Source organism: Rattus rattus, chromosome 1, assembly GCF_011064425.1.
Source record: "Rattus rattus isolate New Zealand chromosome 1, Rrattus_CSIRO_v1, whole genome shotgun sequence".
NCBI classification, from domain to species: Eukaryota; Metazoa; Chordata; class Mammalia; order Rodentia; family Muridae; genus Rattus; species Rattus rattus.
In genome coordinates, this window is record NC_046154.1 from 15,952,991 (window position 1) to 15,978,003 (window position 25,013).

At 50.4% G+C, this 25,013-nt stretch overlaps 1 protein-coding gene across 2 annotated transcripts in view; it reads left to right on the plus strand.

The window, feature by feature from the left end:
• Positions 1-25,013, plus strand: part of Kazn (kazrin, periplakin interacting protein) — a 979,201-nt gene that overhangs the window by 860,492 nt on the left and 93,696 nt on the right. For both annotated transcript variants that reach the window (XM_032895070.1, XM_032895072.1), the window contains one exon: positions 15,506-15,697. In XM_032895070.1, coding sequence (XP_032750961.1) covers positions 15,506-15,697 — 192 coding nt within the window. The remainder of the gene's footprint in view (positions 1-15,505; positions 15,698-25,013) is intronic.

The window sequence follows — 25,013 nt, forward strand, 5'->3', positions numbered from 1 at the left end:
GATTCCATTTCCAAAGAACTTACACACACACTTCTATAGCCACAGAACAAAAGAAAGTCATGATTCAACAAAGCAAGTACCAAATCCATGCACGGGGACATCAAGTAGGCAGGTGACAGCAGAGCAAGGACTCAGAGATGCTCTCCGCTGGCATACGTTAAGGTTGGTGGAAGCTGGGGTCTGCTAAGTCAATACATTGCAAACATGCTACCTCACAGTCCCAAGCCCGTGAGGTCAGATCCAGGTTGTATAAATGGCCCATGAAGGTACCAAAGAGATAGGAGATAATTTTAGCTCTTGACCTGCAACATTCCTTCTCTCCCAAGCACAAGTCCTAATCGGTTTTAACCAGCCCTTCAGAGAAGGAACTTCGGTTCTCAATAGGGGAAACCGAGGCAGACGCCATGGGACAGATGTTTGACAGAACTTTCCGAAGCCTCGTGGGGATTGGAGAACCGAACTGTACATTTAACTAACTTGTAATCAGCCACTTGTGACCGGTGGTCAATTCAGATGCAATCAGGGCTCCCAGTATGTTTCTATGGCCTGTTCCGGATTGCTTATAAAAACGTAAGGTGTTTGTTTTGCTAAGGCCGTTCCCTAAGGCATGACCACTGGACCATCTGTCTGACTCACCTGGGAACCCATTAAATGTCTTTTGCTAGGCCCTGTACCTGACTCAGATAGGGAAAAAAAAATCTGAAAATGGACCTTTGAATAGGGCATTTTAAAGATCAACTTTATTATATTTGTGTGTGTGTGTGTGTGTGTGTGTGTGTGTACACCTGTTGGGACCAGTAGAGACAGCACATCCCCTGGAGTTATAGGCTATTAAATCTTGACTGAATATGAAACCATGGGAAGCAGAGGACCCTCAGGGTTCTTCAGAGTTAATCGATATTTTTATTTCATAATTTAACCATTATGCTAAGGTTGGTCCTTCCCATAACCACATAGTACAAATTGGCAGGAATATGTGTAGGGCCACCTCAGTTGGGATTTCTGTCCTAATCCCAAGCCAAGATTTATCGAACGAGTTTTACAGAGCTGAAGTCAGCATCTCGAACAGCAGTTTTTTTGGAGCAGACGCTCCCAGCAACTCGATCCAAAAATATTCTAGTTTTATGTACATTGAATCTCATGCTGGGAAGAAAATACCAAGAAGTCTTTGTTTCCCATAGTTAAACTGTTTATGTTTCTGTCAGAGCAGAAAGTTCTGCATATCCAATAGAAACGCACAAGTCTTGGATCTGAGCCGAGGGGTTTCAGACATTTCCGTTGGCACCGCACGGCGGGAGGGCACGAGGGCACACACAGAGCGGTGCTCATGTCATGTGATCAGAACCAAGGCCGCAGGGAAGTGGCAGGATGCAGCACGGGGTGGGTGTTGCCGGAATGACCCTAAGTTCCTCACGTTTTTGAACTTGGCTTGATTTTTGTGTGTTCGGAAACCTTTTACTATTGACAGGTTATTTAGTTATTATTTCTTTATTACGATGCTCACATTCAGGACCCAGAGGTTAGGAAGTTGTGGTGCTAAGGAGAGGCATCCTGTGCTTAAGGGGTGGCCTGTGCCGCTGTGCTCCTCACGGTGGAAGTGTGGGCCTTACCCGTCTTTTTGCAGATTTCAGTTTGGTTTTGCTGACACAGGGTTCTCCTTTTGTAGCTCTGCCTGGCCTGGGGCTGTGTAGACCAGGCTGACCTCGACCTCCCGGAGGTCTCTCTGACTCTGCCTTCTTTCCAAGTGCTGGCAATAAATGCTATCCCACCACCCTGCAGTTTTGTTTGTTTGTTTGACTTCTTGATAAGGCAGGCCCTCTAGCAGCAGAGGAGGCCACCTCGGGTCCCTTTACCTTCTACCAATCACTCTCTCTTCTCCCTACCCTGCCTTCAGTGAGAATTCACCTGTTGGCACCTCTCAGGTTCTCTGCATTCCCTGCAATGGTGTCTGTGCTTCTCTCCTTCCTATCTCTCTCTTTGCTCATTGCCGTCGTGGGTGGGCTTACCCTAGACCCTCCATCTGTTGGCTCTTTGCATGTGAGTTCTGTCCAGTTGACTTGATATGGAGTACATGACACTCCAGTGGGGTCCCAGGTGAATCCTTTCTGTGAGGTCCCTGTCACCAGCCTCTGGTACTTCCTGGGACAGCTAGACACACTGCTTGGGGCTAGGGCTCCGTGGGGTGGCTCCCTCACTATCTCAGAAGCATTAGCTCTTTACAGACACATACGCAGGGGAAATGCTAGATAAGAAAATACATTGCTCTCTTCAGAGTCTAAGGACTGCCTGGGCTCTAGGGTGTCACATAGCTGGACTCCTCTTTCCTGAAAACTGTCTGTTCTTTGCTGCGATGGGAGTTCTCTGCTTGTCCCAAGAGTCACTTGGCCTCTTGAATGAGGCTTGCTTCAGGTCAGGCACCGAGACGGACCAAAGCTGACACTGTATTTCTTGGTCACAACTGATTTGCTGACACTGCATTTCTTGGTCACAACTGATTTGGTAGGCGGCAGTTGTCACCAGCCAGCTTGCAATGCCACGAACTGACCAGACAGTGCCTCAGTGCCTGTGGGCTCTCTCTCTCTCTCTCTCTCTCTCTCTCTCTCTCTCTCTCTCTCTCTCTCTCTCTCTTTCATCCTAAGTTAGTGATAGTGTAAACATCTCTCATCTGGGCCACTTAAAAACCCCAGCCAGCTATGCTATATTGTGTATGGACGTGTGTGTGTGCACGCGCATGTGTACGCGCACACATGTTTCGTTTTGTTTTATGACCTCTACCCCTGCCTGTCTTGTGAGCCCAGGGAACATACATCCATCTTCCTTCCACTTAGGCAGCCACCAGAGATGTGCAGTGTTTTGCAGGTATCAAGAGAGAGGTCACCAGCCCTGGACAATCTATGATTGAGATATATATATATATATGTTGATATATATATGTTGATATATATATTTGGAAACTGACAAAATGAGAAACGCAAGAGCCTTCAGTCGGTTCAGAAGAAGAGATCAGGGCCGGGGAAGGTGGCGAATACTCATGCAGGGCCTGTTAGAGACTTTGCCTCCAGACCTGTTTTCCGAGTTTGAGTTTTCAGGGCCCAAGCTCTCAGGCACGGAGATCCAGCCCCAACCCCACCCCACCACATCCAGTGCTTGTGCCCCTTCACTTCCAGTGTTCCTTTATTGACATCAGACACTTCTCCACGATCATCCAGTGGTCAAGCCGGAGTCTGTGCGCCTTCCTTTTCCCATGGGAGGCATGAAGCAGACTTGCAAGGAACACCCAGGGATGCCCTCTCTTGACCCCTCTCTGCCGGCAGCTTGTGCCAGGGTGACTGTCCCGTATGTCCATTTCTTGGGCTTCTGGAATGGGTTGAAGCCTCCCTAGCTGCTGGGGTCTGTAGTCTCTGGCTTCCACCAGCAGCACTCACTCCAAAAGGCCCTGGCCTAAAGGTGTTCAGTGTCAAGAGCTAGTCTGGGATGGTGCCATCGGGATCACGCTGGGTAAATCACACACGGCCTTTGCATTGCTGGTTTGAGTAGGCTCACATAGTACCAAGCTGAGCCTTGTACTCTGTATTCTGTGAGCAGGCCGTGAGCTGGGTGGGAGTGGGGGTGGGAAGCCACCTGGGGCTTCCATCTACATTTTTAAAATACTTTTCCCCTCTGCTCTCCTGAGAAGGCAGCTTTCAGCTTAGAAGAGCCTGACCTTTGAACTGTTGAGGGAGCCAGACAGCCAAGGTCTGGAGTAGGGGGATGGGACATATTACTGGGACGTCAGCAGCCCCTCCAGGCAGGAGGGGGACACATCCCTGGTCATCACTTGGAGAACTCCAGGAGAGGATTTCTGGTTTAGACTCTATATTAATACTGCCAGAAGCAGCCAGCCCCTGGCTACCAGAAGCCCTGCTCTAAAAGATCTGTCAGCAAAGAATGTTCTACCTGAAAGCTTGGGACAGAAGGTTCCAGAAGCCCTCATCATACAGAATATGATGTCGCTTTCAAGGAAGGAGGAGAAGGGCGAATTTCCCAACTGTGTGTAGTCGTCTCACACAGTAGGCCAGATTGTGGAGACTGCTTCAATCTCTTGTCAACCTTGTAAGGCAGATGGGGCAGATAGAGCCTCAGAGGGGCAGAGGGACTCGTTGGGACTCTTGATGGGTGGAAGAGACTCCCCAAACACCTGGAGTTGGAGCCTGCTTCTCACCACGGAGCCACACTCCCCCTGCAGAGGCATCAAAGCTAGAAATCACAGAAGAAGCTGCACAGTGGGGTCAGCCGCTGAGACTGCCCCTCACCCCGTTACTTTCCCTTCTTTTCCAAGAACCCCACATCTCTCTGGATCCCGGTTATACACTCACTTAGTTCTTAGGCCGCATCGCCTGGACTCCAAAAACTGAAAGATAATTTCCTCGTCCTTTTCTTATTTTTCTTTTTGCTCCTTTTGGTTTTCAGCTGGGGGACTCATGTAGCCCCGACTGACTTTGAATTCTCTACGTAGTTCAGGGTGACCCTGAACTCCTGATCCCCTTCCCTCCACATCCTCAGTGCTAGGATTCTAGGCGTACTTCCCCATGCCGGAGATAGAAATCAGGCCCCCGTGCATGCTAGACAAACACTCACGCTCTCAAGCGAGCTACACCCCCAGCCCAGCCAAATACAGCATTTGAAACATTAGGGTCCGTTATGTCTAGTCTGAAGGATGTGGCTTCCTGAAAGGAGGGGCGATGATGGGGTCCCCATTGGTCCCCATTTGGAAGTTCTCAGAAGCTGATAGTAGAGGTCTCTATGGATGGATCAGGCTGCTTTGGATTTGATTATCATAATCAGGACAGGGGTCCTAGGAAGACAAGGGTGGACAGAGCGGCCTGGAGAGGCTTGGGTGTGCCCAAGAGGTTGCATGCTGGAAAAGACAGGAGCAGGAGCGGGTGGAGGGCCAGCTTCAGGCCAGGCTGCACCACCCACCCTGTGTGACTAGGCTGAGCCACCATTTCTCCCTCTAATGGGAATAATAAAACATATCACTAGGTTGAGATAAGAAACACTAGAGATGTGAGCCCACTTTGAAGACAAAATCAAAGGCCGTCTATTGGGACTTAGTAGTCTGGGCCCCTTGCAGAGCCTCCCAGGCGTAAGGACACCGTGTTGTCCTATGCATTACAGGCAGCCTTTCCCTTGTCTTGAGGCTGGTCTTACATCTCAGGCTTCCTTTGCAGTAATGTTTATTAGGACTGGGTATTGCAGTGGCCCCGTGGCTCATCCCAGAATAGCACCCCGGGATGTAGTGATGTGTTTGTGTGTGTTTTGGGGGGTGATATCTGGCAATCAGGTGAACAAGACCCACGCTCACAGGCCTGCACTCCTGGGCTAGGCTTTTATTCTTCGTGCCTAAATTTCCTCACCGAAGGAGTCTTGAACCTCTAATTGTCCTGCCTCCCGCCTCTCCTGCCGGGATTATACTTACACTTTTCCATACCCAGTTGATGCAGTGCAGAAGACAGAACCCAAATCGTCGTGCGTGGCGAACAAGTTCTCTGCTCAACCTAGTTAAAGCTCCCATCTGAGGCTGGAAGTTTCCGTGGCCTTCTGCCTAGTAGAGAACCCTGGAGCCATAAAACCCTAGGAGGCCCAGAGCTCCCCAGGTCCTCTAGCCTTCCTCCACTGTAGACTGTTGGATACCAATAGGATTCCTGGGAGCCTGTCCGCCCCAGCCTGGCCTGCTTCTTCTCAGCCCAACGTAATTTTTCAATTAACTGGATTGGCTAGAGACCCAGGCACCCTGGAGTGTGGGAAACAGACCCAGGCCGGAAGTGCCCCCTCTCCTCTGGCTGGATTGGAATTCCAGAGGGAGGATTTTATTTCATGCAGGGGGTGGGGGGACACCAGGATGTGATCTGGTGCCCTCTCTGAGATATCCCAGATGGTGCCTTCTGGGAATCCCAACCACTCGGTTCTGGGGGAGCCTGCCCTCCTTCCCCATCCCAGCCCTAGATGGGACTAGACTCTCATAAGTGACTTCACTGTTACGAAGCTTATAAAGCTAGTCCTGCCGGGTTTCATAAGCAAAACATTTCAAATATGCGGGGCGTATTTTATCCTCTCCTGAAGCAGCTGTTCAGTCAGTCAGGTAGATAACGAATGAGGAAGGAGTTGCATGCATTGGAGGGTGCAAGCCAGTGCTTTTGAGCCCCGTGTCCCTGATAGTCTCCTTTGGGATTGGTGACGAGTGTCTGCTCTGGTCACACTACCTGAGGCAACCTCGTTTTCTTTCCCACTCTGTCCACAGGTTCTGCTGACTGAGTTGGTCCAGACATCTGGCTGGCTACCTGTACTCCCTGAGGGCTGATACTGTGCTAGGCTGTTTGGAGAGAGCTTTATCACCTCAGCCCCCGAGGCCCACTGTGACACCTATTCTCCAAACAAGGGAGAAAAAGTGACTCTCCAGGGTCAAAGAACTAAGATTAGCGTATTACGCAGTCCCGCAGTCCCCGCAGAGGCCAGATCAGGGCATCAGATCCCTGGAGCTGGATTGCGAAGTGGCCTGGGGTTATCCAGAAGAACGTCACATACTCTTTACCCCTAAGCCATTTCTCCTGGAAGAGTCAAGGTTTGAACCAGGGAGCTGACTTCAGAATCAGGACTTATCCTGGCCACTACAGTCATTTTCACAGGGGATCAAGGAGAAGGAGTCACATGTCACAAGACAACAGGAATCACCCAGTGTTTGTCTCTGTGGCCCCTCCAATTCTGTCGACTTGTTCAGACCAGTCTGGACTTGATTTTAGTGCTTGCCTTAGGTGGGGGTCTACCAAAGCAGGCATTTCAACTCTGCCACCCCTGTGTGATGGCGGCCCCAGGGGAGCTCACACCCAGCCTGATGCCCACTTCCCTATGTGTATGGCTTCGTCCCCCTGTGTGATCATTCAAGTCCGTTGCCTGGGCAGGCTTGTACATGGATGTATTTGACCTTGAGTTGACATTTGAGATTGGCCTAGACTCTACAAGCCCAAGCACATTTTCTAGCCTGACTTCCAGTTCGATCCGTTGCAGTCAAAGTAATGGATCCATCTAAACCCTTCCTCTGGGCCTCAGATAATAAACTGTCTGTACAATAGGAATGGAAGCCTGGCTTTTGTACCCAGAGCGCCTCAAAGCTGGCCAGAACGAACCGGCTCTGACAGTGGCAAGGGTTTGCATCGGCTCCATGGATGCCAGAAGCAGCCGGAGGGAAACTGAGGCTTGGGGTGCCCGCTCAGTCTCTGGGGCTGCAAGCCAGAGTGGGATGACCTGACTCAGGCTGCGAATCCAGCTTGCCATGAACTATGAGCTCCTGTGTTGAAGGCCAGGGCCACTGCGTGCTGAGGTGACAAATGCCTATCTGTATCCTTCCAGTATTTCCATCTTGTTTACAGGAAGTGGACAGAGGAAGTGAGTAGGGAACAAACGCTATGGGATGGATGTAAGGAAGGTGCCGGCTGGGGTATCTTTCTCCCTCAGGGTAGTGGGCCTGAGGGAAGCTAAGCCAGGCTGGATGGGTGAGTGGGCAAAGAACACACTCCTGGAACAGCTTCAGAGAGCTGGTCCTATTTATTGGAGGAAACGAAAGCTATTTAAACCTTTGTGGGGAGCGGTTGAAGGGCTACCGGGCTGAGTGTACATCCTTGGCTCATTTGCATGAATAGGAATTCCAGGTGCTCTTAAAGGACCTTATAATGGAAGAAGATGATTAACCTAGCTACGGCTACGTGACCTCCTCTGGTAAGGCGAAGGTGAAGGGCACAGGGCGATATGTGCGGGGACATACAGTCCCCGGGGCAGGGAGACAGCGACCCCACTCTCCTCCATCTCAGGATAAGATTTCCAGGGTCTGGGCACGCCTCCACCGGACTCTTGCACCAGGCCCGCTCCTCCCATAGTTCTCTGGCCCCACAAGAAAGGAAGGGAACAGTCAGGGCCATCTGGCGACATCTGTGTCACCACCCCAACCCCATGGACACCTCATTTCTAGAAATTGACTTTGGGAGGGAAGGAAGAAAAAGAAGCCCACTTTGAGGTCTGTCCTCTCTGGTCAGCTCTTTTCTTGGTATTTCACGAGGTGTCGTTTAGGGGAGGGGCTTGGCTTTGAGCTTTGGAATCTGACGAACTTCAGGAATGGGGTGCGCGCCGGAGCCATCAGAACCAGCTCTCTGACCTCGAACTACCCAGCGCACCCGCTCAATCGCTGCACCTGCAAATTGGGGTTAGCTTGTTTATGAAGCACAGGGAAACAAACACAGGACCTCTCACACAGGTAGGACGGGCTTTGCTACTCTGCCACGCCCTCCAGCCTTTGCTTGTACTGATTGGACCAAGCTCTGCCATCGAGCCACGCTCTCAACCTTTGCCTGTGCTGATTGGCTCGAACTCTGCCACCGAGTCATGCCCTTAGCCTTCGCGTCTATGGATTGGAACAAATGGTGCTTGCTGCCCAACTCTAATGCGTGTGGTTGAGGAGGAACTCTTGGTCCAGGCTCAATGTCAGCCTCTGGGTGAACACCCAGCCCAGGCTGTGAACTCAAGAGCTGTGCGGTTGGTGCTCCAAGATACCTGCGGGTAGGAGAAGAAGAGCAAAGCCCCTGTGGGCAGCAGGAGGCTGGTCCCTGGGGGGTAAAGAGCAGTGGAAACAGAAGTAGTTGAGGAGGGAAACTCAGAGCTCTTAAGCAAGTAAAATCGCCGTCACTTCTTGTGTCTGGAGGAGGATCATAGCTTGCAGGGCTTGGCACCCAGCAGGTAGCCTTCGTGTTTGTAGGGGTAGGTGCTCCTCCAAAACTGGCAGGATCGACTTGCCTAGATTCTCTTTCTCTTGCAAGCAGTAGAAAACTTAGCTCAGACTAGCAAGAACAAGTGAGTGTTCGTCTGTAGGGAATCATTCAGGTGTGGATCTGTCTTCAGGTATGGTGTGAGTTACCATGGCTATGCTTTGTTGGTTGCCATTCATGGTGGTAAGGACGTCTGCTCGCTGCCCCAGAGTACCTGGAGTCTGAGTATGAACTCTGGGTGGGCGGGCTTAGGTCACGTGCCTTTCCTTGAACCAATCACAGCGGTCAAGGCGAATCAGCATTGGTCAGTCAAGGACCCGTTTCCATGTGTAAAAGACAGGGCTGGGGGTCAGGGGGTCCCAAGAGGTGACCCTAAGCCCAGTGGTGATGCTGTGTCAAAAATGAAAAGGGGACTTGGAAACATGGCTATGAAGGCAAATACTTGCCACATTCATGAGAGCCCGAGTTCAAATCCCCAGAACCCGAGCAAGGATGTGTATCTTTCATCCCAACTGTCCTAAAAAGATAGGAGGTAGAAACAGGAGAATCCAGGAAGCTCACAGGTCAGCTAGCCCAGCATATGTCATGGTGAACACAACGAGACCCCCATCTGAAAAAAGGTGAAAATTAAGGACAGCACCTAGGGTGGTCCTCTGACTTCTAAGTATATATGTATGCTATAAGTAGCCTGTATAAGTATATATGTATGCTCTAAGTAGCTCATATAAGTACACATACATTCATACTTGAACACTCATACACAAAATAATAAAACATGAAGGGAGTCCCTATCCAGAGATGCCCAGGTTTAGCTCTCAGCAGAGCCTAATCCAGGATGCAAAGAAACTGGGAAGGAATGGTGGGCGAGCCAACCTCCTAGAAGTAGTGGTATTGTGGCTCAGGCCCTAAGTTCTGTGTGACTTCTTGTACGAAGAGCCTAGGATAGCCCTGTCAGCCCATCATCTGATTTGGGTGAGCTGTAGTTAGTTTGATACTTCTAATAAGACCCGAAACAATGTTTCCACTGAGAACTGGAGAAGAGGCCAACCAGCCCTCTCCCATCCTGACCCACTAAGCACAGGACAGTCAGTATCTGACTCCTCAGAGCCACCAAAAGCCCGAGCCCAGGCTTGGAGCCTGAGGAGTTTGTACCAGTTACCTGTTCAAGATCCATTCACCGGCTACCCCAGTCCCCCCAAGCCAGACTGTGTATCAATACTGGAACCACCCAGTGGGGGATGTGTGCAGCTTCATGACGACCAGGTAGGTCTCCGGCAGACCAGGGAGATCCATGTTCCCAGGTGACGATCCTCAGATTAAATTTGAGTCTGTGCTTACACTCAGGCTTTGTCCAGTCTCCCTCCCAGGGCAGGGCTTTTAACTGTATCGCCAGAGCATAGCCCCAAGTCACTGCACAGCCCTGACCCAGGAGAAAATCGGAGCTCTGAGATATTGAATCTATAGCTCTGCTCCCCCTGCGGGGAGAGTGGGGGGAACTGTGGCCTCTGAGACAGCATGATGAGGGGGGATTAGCCCAGTGTCCTCACAGGAGCAGTTTAAACTGCAGGGCAAGCCGATGCCCACCATGCCCAGCCGCACCTACACTGCGGTAAGAATTACCTGACCCAGGGGCTCTGCAGGCCTGGGGACTGGGGAGGGGGTGGGGCACAACAGTGACAGCATCAATTGAAGATGGTAGTCCTTCCTGTTTGGAGGATCTCTGTGAGTTCAAGGCCAGTCTAGTTCCAGGATAGCCAGAACTATGTTGTTTTTTTTTTCTTAAAGACCCTATCTCAAAACAAAACAAAGTGCTGGCAATAAACTACCCTTGACCCCATTTAGAACTATAGAGAATTTTTCTATCCAGTCTGTGGCTGTTGGGCAGCCCGTGTTTCATGCTAGCTGTGAATGCAGCCCTACACAGTGTGGTGAACTTAATTAAAACTATGAGATTTGTATCATAAATAAATGTATAAGCTATTAATCACTACTATTAGCTCCATTGTAGCTCCCAGGGCCTGGACTTTGTAGGTAGAAACATTGTGTCCCAGTGTCAGAAGGCTGGACCGAGTCTGAGACACAGTTGCTTTGTTTAATGTTTACTGAAGGCGGGGGAAACCAGTCTTGGCTCCATTTTTTCCCATTTAGATCAGATGCTAGGGGTCCATCAGGAAGTAGAGGAGCCAAGACTGAGCCCCGCTAACTGCCTTGAGCTGCCTGGCCTGCCTCAGCACTGTGGACACACGCCTACCAGAGCCCTGCCTGGAGCTGGCACCGTGGTGCATGTGACAATACCCTATCTCTGACTCTGAGGAATCCCACATTCTTCTCAGGAGCTGCAGGGACCGTGAACTTGGGGCAAGGGCTGGGATCCCAAGTTCTACTCCACCATGGGAAGCAAGAACGAGCAAGCTCCTGGAAGAGTTGGAAGGCCCTGAGGATAAGAGGGCACATGAGTCCATTGTCGCACCAACCAGCCTAGGACTGATATTGACCTAGGCTCTGCTACTAAAGTCACCCACAGTCTGTGTTCCTCTCCAGAACCTTCTATTTAGGTTAACAATAGACAGTAGGTGATCTGACCACTTTGGAGGTCCCCACGGTTACTGCCCAGGACTCTAGCTCTCTGAGCAAGCCTCATGACCCGCACTGGGATGTTTATTTGAGGAAATCAGCAACCATTACTGTTCCCAGAGTGTGTCTCAGAACCAGGAACTAGACTGCATGCTAGAAGCTGGAACAGGGTGCTGACATCACACCACCCAGGCCCAAAGCCTGGCTCTGCTCTTGACTGTCAATGAGTGTGGCCCTGTCATTTAACTCCCCATAAACCTCCAGCCCCCGATCTATGAAGCTGGTGTGATAGTTGCTATTTCATGCCTTATAGTGAGGATGAAATCTAGTCAAGGCTTTGATTGCCTCTTTATTACAAGGTGGCTGTTGCAGCTCCTGCCATTAAATCTACGCTCCGAAGATAAAATGTGGAGAAAAAAACTCAGCCTTTTTTTTTCCCTTTTTGTCTTTAAGTGGCATTCCTTCTCAAAAACATTTATTTCTGTACTCTACTGACTGGGTCAGGTAAGCAACGTTATCTGCATGGGGAGCTAGGAGATAACATTGTCTTAAAAGAGCAGAACCCCTTCTGACTGAGAGAGACGGGCTCTGGAGTGGCACGTCTCAGCTCCTATGGTCACCAATTGTGGATGTGCGCTTTGGGGAGGGTATGCTGCCCCTCCTCTTCCTCAGGGAATAGGCACCTGGGGCCTCTTGGGTTGGCAAGTTAGCTCCGTGGGTAGCAGTCAGCTCCGGGAGGCAGGAGTCTCCCAGCAACAGTTGCCTGAATGTGGCTTTTGTTGGTCTCTCTGCGCTCCGGCCTGTCCCCAACCCCATTGGTCGGGGGATTATGGTTTCCTGGTGCAGAGGGATACGGTTCATGGTATTGTTGCTTTTCTGTGCTTGGATGAGGACAGAGCAGTCCTGGAAGATTCCTTTGAGCAGGACACTAGTGTGTGGCTCAGTTGCTGCACCTTCCTCCCCTCTCCCTGATGCCTGTCCACACTGCCTAGAATGGAGGGTCCATAGTCTGTACTGAGCACTGTCCTGTGCCTTAGTCTCCTGCATCTGACAATTGCGTGCTCCGTGCAGCTGAGACACTTGGCTTGTTTCTTAATTAATTTGAACCCAGTAAGCCCCGCCTGTTCTTGCTGGCAACCGCTGAGCAGCTACATACCAGAGTCTAGAGTCTCTGTTCCCATATACTAGCAGTAATATTCATCTAGATTTGCAAAGAGCATTACTCCCCTCTAAGTACCACTATGAAGGCCCAGAGAGGGACAGTGTCTTGTCTAAGGACACACCGCAAGGTACCAAATCCTCTCAGGCAGAAAGCCCGGCATGCTCTCCAGGTCCTTCGCTGTCCGTGGTTTCTGACTAGAGTGTTCAGTCCCCTCTATGCAGAAGGCAAGGTGAGCTGTGCATATTGGTGGCGCTCGAGCACTGTGGGCAGGGTGTCAGGTACATTGAGTGTCTTGGAGTAGGGCTGGGATTGGAACTCAGAGCCTTGAGCCCGCTAGGCACAGTTTCTACCCCTGCGCCACACCCCAGCCTCCATGTAAATTTCATTTACCCCATTTCACAGGTAAGACAGCTGAGGCCTGTAGACACACTCCCTTCCTTCCCTGTGCAGTGATCCCAGAACCGCCACGTGACAGGTTGGCTCTGACCACAGAAGTGCAGGGCAGAGTCGGGAGGCTCTACAGCCTGCCCAGCCAGTGTGGGTGCTTAGTAAGCTCACAGGGGCCTCTCATTTTCCCCCGGGTTGTTTTTCCAGCCCGGTTTTCTGAGACTGGGCCCTTGTTAGGTGTGCCTGGTTCCCATTGGCTGCTTCAGCGCGGGGGCTGGGCTGGAGGGTGGGGCTTCTGTGGGAGGTACACCTGTTCCGATGACGTGTGCTGCCAGGGGCCACCCCCATCTCTGCTGTTAGCCAAGCTCAAGTTTAGCAACTGCTGTTCCGTTCTCCATCTTCACCCAATCCCTCGGGGTGTTCTAGTAGTGTTAGTCCCTCCGGGTTCACTCTGTTTCCTGGGCCTGTGGCTGTGGGAGGGGAGAATCCCACGGGGAAGGGACAGACAGCCTAGTCAAATTAGAACATAGGACAGTACAAATGCACAGCTAGCTTACCTGTGTTCCACACACTGCTTGGGACATACCCTAAGAATGACCCACCGCTTCCCTGAGGTCTGGTCGCCATGCGTCTGCGGTGTTAGCTCCTGTTTTACTTTGGTGTTATTTTTGATTTGGGTTTTGGTTTGGTTTTTCGAGACAGGGTTTTCTCTGTATAGCCTTGGCTGTCCTAGAACTCCCTCTGTAGACCAGGCTGGCCTCGAACTCACAGAGATCTGCCAGTCTCTGCCTCCTGAGTGCTGGGGTTAAAGGTATAAACCACCACTGCCTTAAAGTGTTGTACTTTCTTAATCTGGCAGCCCTGACTGACTGGGAATCCCTGTGGTTTGTAATAAACAAGACCTCAAGAAAGAACATAAATTTGTAGAAGAATTGACAAGGGATTGACAGGGTCTCTTGAAACCATGCTGCCTGCATGGACGGACAATAAGGGACCTTAGTGGCTTCCTCAGAGTGGCTTGAAGACACATAGAAGTCATTCGTGTACACACACACACACACACACACACACACACACACACACACACTCAAACAAAAACCAACCTCATAGCGTACTGTCCATGGATTTGTGCTAGCAGTCACTCACACTTGATTCTGACGTAAGTTGAGTATACAAAGGAACTCTGCCAGGATGGGCAATGATATTATTATCATTGATAAAGGAGAGAATTCCAGCGTCTGGGGTATCATTAGCGATGGGCAAGCCAGAGCAAGGGACACAGGTGGCTGTGGCTAAGGCCTTGCGTGATCTGACCTCCTGCCTGGAGTGAGGGCTGGGCCAGACCCAGCAAACTGACTCTGCGGGTTTTCAGAGAGCCCCGGACAGTCAGCAGTCCTGGAGTCCAGCAATGTGAGAAAGAACAGGCAGGTACCCCCAGCACTGGCATCATTGGGGGAGGACATGTCTGAGGAGGGGAGATGGAGCACAGACGTGTTCCATGTGTCATAAGAAAGAGATGGGCACTGGGAAAGCTGGGAAGCTGGAAAGGGCCTGGTGGCTGCCGCAGAGGGTGGCTGGGACAGGAGGGGACAGTTCTGGGGCTGCTTCCGGAGCTGTCACTGTGTCCTTTCACTTGGTTCTTTTCCTGTCACTCAGATGAGGACTCATTCTTTTTTAGAGAGTAAGAGAGTCTTACTATGTAGCCCAGGCTGGACTAGAACTCATTATTAGCCCAGGCTGGTTGACCCTGCAGCAGTCCTCCTGACTTAGACTCTTAGGCTCGTTTTATAAAAAAGTGTCCGACCGTACTTGGTAACATATGACTTTGTACGAGTGGTCACCATGAAGGTCCTTGAAACCTGCCACCTGTATGCACCTGTCCTGTGCCACGGCCCCCAGCACCAGTGGCAGTTTGGGGTTTACTGGGGCTTAACAGGACAGGCTGGGCTCCACAGGCCCACAGCAGCAAATGCCACGCCCGTGAGCTCTCCTCTTTAAAGGCTTATTACCCGGGTGCCTTCTCAAGACACAGGGGTCTCTCAGGGTGCACATACCGTGTTGGATGCCTTCATGTCCTACACCCTTATTGCCCCCATTCTTGGGCTATGCCTGTCAATGACTATGCTCTCTGTGGGGTGCAGAACCCCCAGGAGGCATGCCCTGTACAAGATGTAACTTACCCCTCAGCACCAATTCCATAGTGTGACGCTGTGTTTGGATCCTGACTTACCACCACGGTCACACCTGTGACAAACCATAGCCTGGCCTTCCCGAGTTCTTTAACCTCTTCGAGCCTCAGCGGCCTGACGTATGTAGGGAGGGTCCTGCTGGTAGCAGGCTCAGGTTTGGAAGAGTCTATGAGAGATCACATAGGATCCCTAGGATTGGGGTGACTCGTGGTCAGTGAGTCTGTGGCCACCGGGAGGACACTGAGTGGCCGCAGAAGCATCGGATGCTCGGGAGTGTGGATTGTGTGCGTGCGGACTGGGCGGAGCCAGGGCCTGATTGAAGGTTCTGTATGGTTGGCTTACAGGGGAAGCCTGAACCCTCCCAAGTCCCCCCACCTCTGACCAGCTGCTTTTTCCCCTAGTGCTCCTGCGGGAGGAAGTGGTCCAGCTTCAGGAGGAAGTCCACCTTCTCCGGCAGATGAAGGAAATGCTGGCGAAGGACCTAGAGGAGTCACAGGGCGGCAAATGCTCCGAGGTCCTGTCGGCCACTGAACTCCGGGTGCAGCTGGTACAGAAGGAGCAGGAGCTGGCCAGAGCCAGGGAAGCCTTGCAAGGTGAGTGACAGGCGACGGCACAGACTTGGAAGGCCTGCCTGGGCCCTCCCAGCTATTCTGCTGAGCTTCCCAGACTTGGCCCCTACTGCATCCTGTCCCGGGGTGTCAGTTGCTCTGAGGAATGAAAAGTGAAGGAAGGGGCTTTTTAAAAAATGTACTTACAGTTTCTCATTAATATATATTTTACGTAATAATGGTTTGTTATGACGTTTTCACACATGTTCTTTCATATTCATAATTGTATTCATCCCTATCGCCCTCTCTTGTCCCTCCCACTCCTGCTGATGCCTTCCTCTTCCCAGTTAGTCTCCCTTCCTCGTCCAGCCCCACCCCTACCCAGTCTCATTAGGGTTGCTTACAGGAGTACGCATGAGGGGTTTCTTGGGCGCCTTGCCAGTGGCTTCACCATGAAAGCACATGTCTCCTCTGCCTTCAGCAACCATTAACCACCTGTAGATTCTCAAAGAGGAGTGGGGCCTGGGGAGCCATCTTTGAGAGGCCAGGACACTGACCCACTATTGAGTCTATCCTACACTCCTGGGAGCCTTTGGGACTTCCCTGCTCAGGGCTGAGTGTGTCTGGGCTCTGCTGGAGAAATGCCTGCAGCCCCGATCCCAATATATCACTCATTACAGAGATGTCACACATCCCTATATATCACAGCATATCACTCCTGTTCCCCCAGGGTGGCCTCTGAGAAGGGCGTGGGTTTATTCTCACCGCTCAGACACGTGCAGTTTCCCTGTGAGGTGTTGCGCCATGCAGGTGTGGCACTGGGGAGACATTGAAACCTATGTCGTCGTGTAGGACGTCTCCATAGTTCCTTGGTCACCAGTTACCCAAACATCACAGAGCAGAGGACCTCCAGCGCAGCCCAGCTTCCCTGAAAGAGCCCTCAGCTCCCTTTCTCCTGCAAGGTTTCTTGCCCGTGCTCTGGGCTTCAGGGAAGCTTCTAGGAGGTTCTTTGAGAAAGGTAGGAAGCCCATCTCTGATGCAGCGGCCATGGTGCTTTGAGAAGTTGGTCCCTCAGTGTCTCCAGAGAACAGCTTTTTGGGGTGCGCATGCTGCCTACCCTTTCTAAGTGCATTCAACCTTTGACATTGCGACAGACGTCATCTGCAGAGTTCACACTTGAGAACTGTGTAGTCCAGCTATCATATGTAAAGAACTGCAAAAAAAAACAAAAACAAAAACAAAAACCCATCCCATGTTTTCAGTCAGTTTACGGTTTGTGTGCTGTACCTGAGGGCTGTAGGTTGAGCACATCTGCTAGACATCTAGAAAAGCTTCGTCCCTGAAGCCAAAGCTGGTCTGACACGTAGACCACCAGACACCTAGAGCAGGAAAGGTTTCCCTTTGACAGGCCTGGGCGAGCATCTCAGGTGTGGAAGGGGAATGTTTGAGCCTCCTGGTCCACGAGACATCCTGCAGGGTGCCACAGTGGAGGTCCAAAGGCTGTCCTTAGCAGGATCCCAGTCACACATCGCTGTAGGGTGAGGAGTGAACTTTCTTCTGTTGAGCTTTGTCCCAAGTGCAGGTCTCACAGCTTGAAGGGAGAGCGATTTTGCTGGCTTTTTGCTGATTTTCCTGGGTCACAGCTGCGTTCCCCGACCCTAACTTTGGTATTCATGGCTCCCTAAGCAGATGGCAGGAAGCCACTGGGAGGGTAGTGTGTGTGGCTCTGCAGGCCAGTCCGTTGGCAGGAATCTTATTTCGTCAGTGTTTTAGTTAGGATCTCTATGGTTGTGAAGAGACACCGTGACCACGGCAACTCATAAAGGAAAGAAGAGTAGTTGGGTCTGTCTTACTGTTCAGAGGTTTAATCTGTTATCATCATGGTAGGAGGCATGACTAGGTGCAGGCAGACATGGGGCTGGAGAGCTAGCTGAGAGTTTTATATCCTGACCAGCAGGCAGCAGGAGGACTGAGGAACACTGAGCCTGACGCTCCTGTGCAGAGTCAGTGGTGGCTTCAGAACCACCAAACTCTGCCTCTTGTACCTTGCCCAGGAACAGAGGACCCTTGCTCCCCTGTCCTTGGGCAGGGGCAGAATTCTCAGCTGTGTTTCTTCAAGACCTGGAAGGAGACAGTTTCCAGGCCAAGAGGAAAGTGCAGGGCCCAAGCTTGTGCATTACCCCACTGCTCCCCAGCTCCTGGACCACACATCCTACCCTCACCTGAGCAAAGGGAAGACTCCAGGGCTTCGCAGGAGTGAGAATGTAAAAGGGTAATGTTGGCACTGAGATACCCAGCTCCCTGGAGCCCACAGTGCATAGGGCAAGCATCTAACACCCTGGTATGCTGGGGACATGTTCTATGATGCTGCCCGGATAGCATGGAGCCGGCATGCACTGTTTGTTTTCCTGTCCACGTGTCCTGTGATACACGTTACCTTACACGTTAGGCGCAGTCAGAGCTTCCCAAGAGAAGCTAACCATAGGACAGTTGCAGCTGTTCGTTCAAAGTCATCAAGGGACTGGGGAGATACCTCAGACGCAAGCACGTCACCCTCGCTCAGTGCTTAGCACTCTTTAGATTCAGAAGCAGAATATGCAGTGTACAGCTGTAAACCCAGCACTGGGGAGGCAGAGAGGAGAGGATCCTGGGAACTCTGTGGCCATCCAGCGTAGCATAGTCAGTGAGCTCCAGGCTCCATGAGAGACATATCTCAAAAAATGAGGTGGAGAGTAATGGAGGAAGATGCCTACCATCGACCTCTGACCCCCACATATGTGTATATACGTGCAATTACTTAAAGCTTACAGATGACTTCTAGAACGTTCTATTTAGTGTTTCCATTGACCATGAATAGTGCACACATGTGGTAGTACCAATGTGTTTCCCTGACTCGGGGCTGTAAAGTGCCTTACATGCTTTTCTGTGGCTGTGCTAAGGAGCCATGACCAAAACAAATTACAGAAAAATGTTTATTGGGGGTTTACAGTTTCATAGGGTGAGGCCATGACCATCGTGGTGGGGAGCATGGCAGCAAGCAGGCAGGCATGGCACTGAAGCACTAGCTGAGAGCTTTCGTGTTGAGATAACCTCCAGGCAGAGAGAGGTGACTTAGACTTTCGAAACCTCAAAGCCCCACCTCCAGGGACACATCTCCTCCAATAAGGCCACACCTCCTAATCCTTCCTAAACAGTTCCACCAACTTGACCAAGGTCCCAGAGCCCAGCAAGGCAGAGCTAATGCCTTTCTACCGACGCACCTTGTCTTTCCCTCTGCCAGTATCCACTGGGGAGTCAGATAAAAGATTGAGGGTATGTTAGCTTAGTCCTGGGAAGGCCAGACCTGTAGTCAGATTTGAACTAAATTTGTACCCTAGTTGAATCTGTTCCTTATTGTTTTAGTACCACATTTCCCTTTATTGCCCAGGCTAATCTTGCACTCACTGTGTAGCCCAGGCTGGCCTTTAAGTCACTGCCATCCATCTGCCTCAGCCTCCCAAGGGCTGGGATTGCAGGTATGAGCCACCACACCTGGCTCTAACTCTTACTAATTTTCACCTTGTCTAAAGTTCCCATCCTGCCTGAACCTGTAATACAAGTACCCACCATGTTCCTTCCCTTCAGGGCCAATGAGGGTGACGACCTCACACAGGCAGAGGGTTGAGTAACATATAAGATGAATGGGCCATTGCTTACTGTGATTTATACAGAAGCCTAGTGATTGACACGAGGCTAGGGCAGGATCTGTCTTCTCAGATCTTCTAAGAGCTGCCTACCTGTATGACTTCTAGGTCAGAGGGACCCCAGAGTCCATGCACCCCAAGACAACAGTGTCCATGAAAAGCAAGAGGCTGGATCCGTCCAGCCACCCAGAGCAGTCCACACGGAAGCCTTGCAGTGCCATAAAGAACTCAACTTCCTCACCGGCCACTGCGCAGAGCACACAAATTACAGACAGACAGACAGATGTGGCAGGTGGCAGGTGGGCATGCAGAGGGACATGCACCGTAATGAGGAGAAGGAGCGGACCTGAGCAGACATGTGCCTGCAGAGCAGCCAGCAGATGGCAGGGACATGTGTTAACAGCCAGTGGCCCCGGGGAAAAGCGATGCCCCAAAGACTTCCTCCCTGGCAGGGTCCCTGCTCCACCATCTTGCAGTTTAGGTGAGACCTGAAGTTTTCAGTTTGGGTGAGGATTGGGAACCCAAGTAGACACTGGCCCAAGCAGATATTGGAATAGTGGTCCCCGGTGCTGATGTCAGATTGGGGAGAGACTCAACTGTGGGAAGCCCAGGGCTTGGAAGGCCTCTGCCACCATGGGGTTAATGTGGAAAATGTTGGCTTCAGGTGTTTGATCTCCTTGTGAGTTTAAAAGTAGAAAGTGAACAAGCAAGAAGCATAGTATTGGAGGGCGTCTGAACTCACCCCTAGATACCCTCCCATGACTCCCACTGTGCTCTGTGGGAGGGAACTTGCAGGACCATCTGGTATCTGTCAATTTCCCAGGATTCCATTTTCCGACTTCCCTGTAAATTGCGGCATCACCAAAGTGGCAGTCGTGAAAATTGCTTTCTTTCATTTTTTTTTTTTAAAAATCTTTTAACAGTGTGTTAAACATGCCGAGCAATTTCCAACAACAATAAATACGACCCGCGGACATAATTTTTAATGACTGCATAATGTTCCACCAAATGGAGGCTCCATTACTTATTCAGCCATTTTCCTGTCATTGAACATCTGAGGCGTTTCTATGTTTTGTCTCCTCTCTCCCTCTTTTGCCTAATATAACATAACAAAGATCTGGCTCAAAAACATCTGTCCGTTTTCTACTCTTGTTATTTTCTCTGTTGCATTTCTAATTTGGGGCATGTGTGTGTGTGTGTGTGTGTGTGTGTGTGTGTGTCTGTGTGTCTGTGTGTCTGTGTGTCTCTCTCTCTCTCTCTGTGTGTGTGTGTGTGTGTGTGTGTGTGTGTGTGTGTGTGTGTGTGTGTGATGTTTATGTCCATGCACTAAGACATTTGTGTGGAGGTCAGAGGACAACTTGGAAGAATCGCTTCTTCCCTTTCACTGTCACAGGTGACTTTACCCTCTTGAGTCATCTCTTTGGCTCTCTGTTTGTAGAGAGTCTCATCCATTTCAGGCAGGCCTCAAAATTGCTATGGTATAGGGGCTGGCCTTGAACTCCTGACCCTCCTGAGTGCTGGGATTCTAGGCTGTTCCACCTTGCTTGATTGATGCTGGTGTTGGGGATCAAACCCAGGGCTTGGTGTACTCTAGGCCAGCAGTCTACCAACTGAGCCACACTCCCAGCCACATTTAGCCTGGGCACATGAGTGCGATCACCTGTGGAGGCCAGAAGAGGGCGTTGGATACCAGGAGCTGGAGTTAGAAGCCGTTGTGAGCCACCTGGTATGGGTGCTAGGAATTGAACCCGGATCCTCTGCAAGAGCAGTCTAAGCACATAACCACTGAGCCATCTCTCCAACTCCCGCTTGTTTCTTAAGATACTGCTTCTCAAACTTTCCTCAAGCTCTTAGGGAATTGGAAAACCCACAAAAGCTGTTTCCGTGCCTTGAACTATCAACATTTGCCGTTCAAGAACTTAGCACTGGTGAAATGTCTGGATTCTCACTAACTCATTTGAAAACAGCAGTGAGCCTGTTACATGTTAACATCGCCAGCATTGATTTTTTTTTTTTAAATGAGAAATGACTAGTCCCAACCAAAAGGGTTTAAAGTGGAGTACAACATTGTGTCTGATGGTCTGTGGTGTTTGTTCTTTGAAACAAGGTTTCTCCTCAGCCCTTGAAACTCACTATGTAGATCAGGCTGGTCTCAAACAGAGATCGTCCTGCCTCTGCATCTTGAGTGCTGGGATTAAAGGTGTGCACTACCATGTCCAGCTTTGGTTGTGTGTGTGTGTGTGTGTGTGTGTGTGTGTGTGTGTGTGTGTGTGTGTGTGTGTGTCTGCCTGTCTGTCTGTCTACTGGAATGCTATGTAGCTCAGACTAACTTTCTCAAACTAATGGCAATCTCCCTGCCTGCCTTTGCCTTCCCCTCTTTGCCTTCCCAGGGCTGGGATTACAACTAGGAACTGGCACACTTAGCTTCACAGCTGTTTCTAAAAAAGAAAAATAAAATCCTCTGCCCACATCACCGCATAGTGAGGGGCCTCTGGGCTCCTGCAGAGTCTTGGTTGAGAGTTGACGTCACACATGAGGAGTAAGAAAGCAGAGGAGCGTATTAATTACCTTATTCTGTATCCATGACTATTCCCTACCCTCAGGAAAGCTCCCTGGGCGGTCGATTGTTGCCTGAAGAGCTCATTGCAGTGTGGAGACCAAAACCTCCCCCACAGATGTATCTGTCAGTTTGTAGTTCAAATGGATATTTTGTCACCTGTGATGCTTTCCCATAGACACCCATCGCTTGTAAAATAGCAGTTCTGAGTTGTTCAGATCGTCCAAAGGTTCTGTTGATGTTTCTGAGACAGAGTTTCATGTAGTCCAGGCTGGCTTCGAACGCCGTATGTAGCCAAGGCTAACCCTGACCTGCTGGACCTCCTGTCTCTCCCTCCCAAAAGTTAGGACTGTAGGTACACACCACCATACCGGGTGGATGGTCCAGATGTTGGCTATTTCATTATCTGTTATCAAAGTGTCCCATGTGTTCATGTTGCCAGCATTGTCTCTCAAAAAGTCAAAGTGACAGATTGGCGTTGCCAGAATTCTGATTCTTATTGCTCCAAGAGGCAGGTGGATGGATCTCTGTGAGTTCAAGATCTTCTAGGTCTCAGGAAGTCTCAGGATAGCCAGGGCTATGTAAAGAGACCCAGTCTCAAAAAATTATTAGTTATTACTTTTATTAATTATTATTATTCATTAGGGTGTGTGTGTACATATGCCATGGCCTGTGTGGCAGACAGAGGTCAGCTTTGTGGAGTCTGTCTGCTCTCTCATTCCACCTTTACACGGGTTCTTGGGTTCAGGTCACCAGGCTTACATAGCGACTGTTCTAGCCACGGAACTATCTTCAAGCCTGGATAGTTTGCTCTGAAGCCCAGGTACCACCAAGACAATACAATGGGGTAACAGGTATTCTCAGTTCATTTGCAAACTCTGTGAGGCCATTTACTAGGTGGCAAGGTCCGTAGGTCTGTCATTCTTTCCAGCACACACAGGGTTCTGTTAAGACATAGCCAGCTTAGAGATCAGCAAAATGGTTCAGCACGTAAACGCTGCTTGCCACAGCCTGGTGACCTTGTTTGATAGCCGGGACCCACATGAGGGAAGGAGATCCAATTCCTGCAAGTTGTCCTCGCCTCCCAACATGCAAGTAAACAAATACAGGAAATAACTTTTAAGTGGATAGTTTAGCTGACAACTGAAAGACAACTATTTCTCCTCAACCTTTCCCCCTTAATTTTCCTAGCCCACCTTTGTATGCAGCTAAGAGCCAAATTATATCCCATTTGATTATAAGACATATGTGAGGGTGTTCAAAGTTATTGATAGATTTTACTGCTTCATTAGAGTACAACCTTTATTTATTTTATTTTGTTTTAGTGGTGAGTTTATTAAACCAGGGCCTGGTACATGCTGTGTCTACAGATCTTACAGCTGAGTTACGATCACTGTGTTATCAAGGACACTCCTAAGCACGCCCTTTCTCTGTCTGTTTGGGGGTTCGGGGGAGCCCACATGCAAAGGTCAGAGACTGGTGTTCGTTGTCTCTCTCGGTTGTTTTCTTGTTTCTTGAGGCAGGGTCTCTAACTGAACCTGAAACTTGCTGTTTCGGCCTACTGGCCCCTTGTCTCCACCCTATAATACTGGGTTACAGGCATGACCAAGTATGACTGTCCTTTTTATGTGCATGCTGGGGGATTTGAACTCACGTCCTTGGGCTTGCAGAGCAAGCGTTTTTAACTGCTGAACTATCTCCCCAGCCCCAGTATTTGGTTTTTGTTTTTTGAAACTTGAACAAAGAGCCTGAAGAACATGGTTCTGCTAATTACAGTCTGGTGTGATTTCTATTAAGACATCAACCCTTCCCAACTATTGCTTTTGCACCAGCTGTATACATGCTAAAAACAGTTAAAGAAACAAAAGGCAAACAGCATCTTTGCGTTCTTATGAAAACTGTTCTCATGGGCCCCCAAGAAGCGGATTGGGAGGGTAGTGGCTAGCACCCATCCTTTTATGAGCCACGCACTACAGAGCACGTCTTACCCTGAGAGTCACACAAGACATGTTACATTTCCAGTTTTCAGAAGTGGAGACAAGTTCCAAGCAACTCTAGGTGTCTAGGTTACATGCAGTTTCTGGGTTGAGCTGGGTTTGAACTCCAGTCCATGGGTGGCGCTGGCAGGGACAGTGGGTACTGCTTTAGGGAAATGCTTAGAGACCAGAGGACAGCCTGTACGGGCAGAGACAGTGGCTGATAGAGGAGCTTTGCTCCAGGGTATGCTGGGAGGTGAAAACTGTTTCCCTCCAGAACCTCACCCAGAGAAGTTCAGGGCTTACGGAAACCGGGGTGGTTGGAAAGGAAGGTGGGATTTGGGGCGTTGTTCCTGCTTCCCTTCCTCCTTTCCCTTTACATCCTTGTCTCTGTTCGTTAGCACTTGGATATGTTTGTGATTAAGTCTGGCCAAGCTACCTTTGCCCGTGTGTCCAGGCCTACAAACCATGGGTTGTAGGTGGCCCATGCACCTGATGAGTAGCTGGGGCCGCTCAGCCCACCTGGTTTGTTCAGATAACAAATCCGTGACACTGTAGCACGGCCACCGTTTGAAGAGCTACTTAATACTTCCTACTGCCTTCCTCCTATCCACATTCTGCCTCGTTTCTCAATGGCCTGCTTCGCTCAGAGAGGTTGAACTGTTAAATTCCTTCTCTGTAAACCGAAGGCCCACTCAGAACCACTCAGCTGGGCAAGCCGGCAAATCTCAGAACTCGATGGAAGCTTCCAGAAAGCTTCACCCTGTAGTCAGAAGAGGAGCTGAAACACCATCAGCTCCTTTTAAAGCACCATTAGCAGCCCCTCCAGATGTCGGTGGGTATTTACGATCAGGTAGGAGGGGCGCTTCCTGGCTCTGTCAAACTTCAATGAACACAGCCTCCAGCTCAATACAGGCTGCTTCACAAGGTCCCCCAAGAAGGGCACATAACCCTAATGGACAAATGCTTACGTGCTCCTGCAGACGGGTTTCACTATGTAGCCCAGGCTGGCCTCACACTTGACATTCTCCTGCCTGTACCTCCCGAGTGTGGAGATTTCAGTGTGCACCCCCACACAGGATTCCATAGGTCCTTTCCTACAAGTGAAAAATGGAGCTGCCGGGGTGGTCCCATGACAGAGTTCT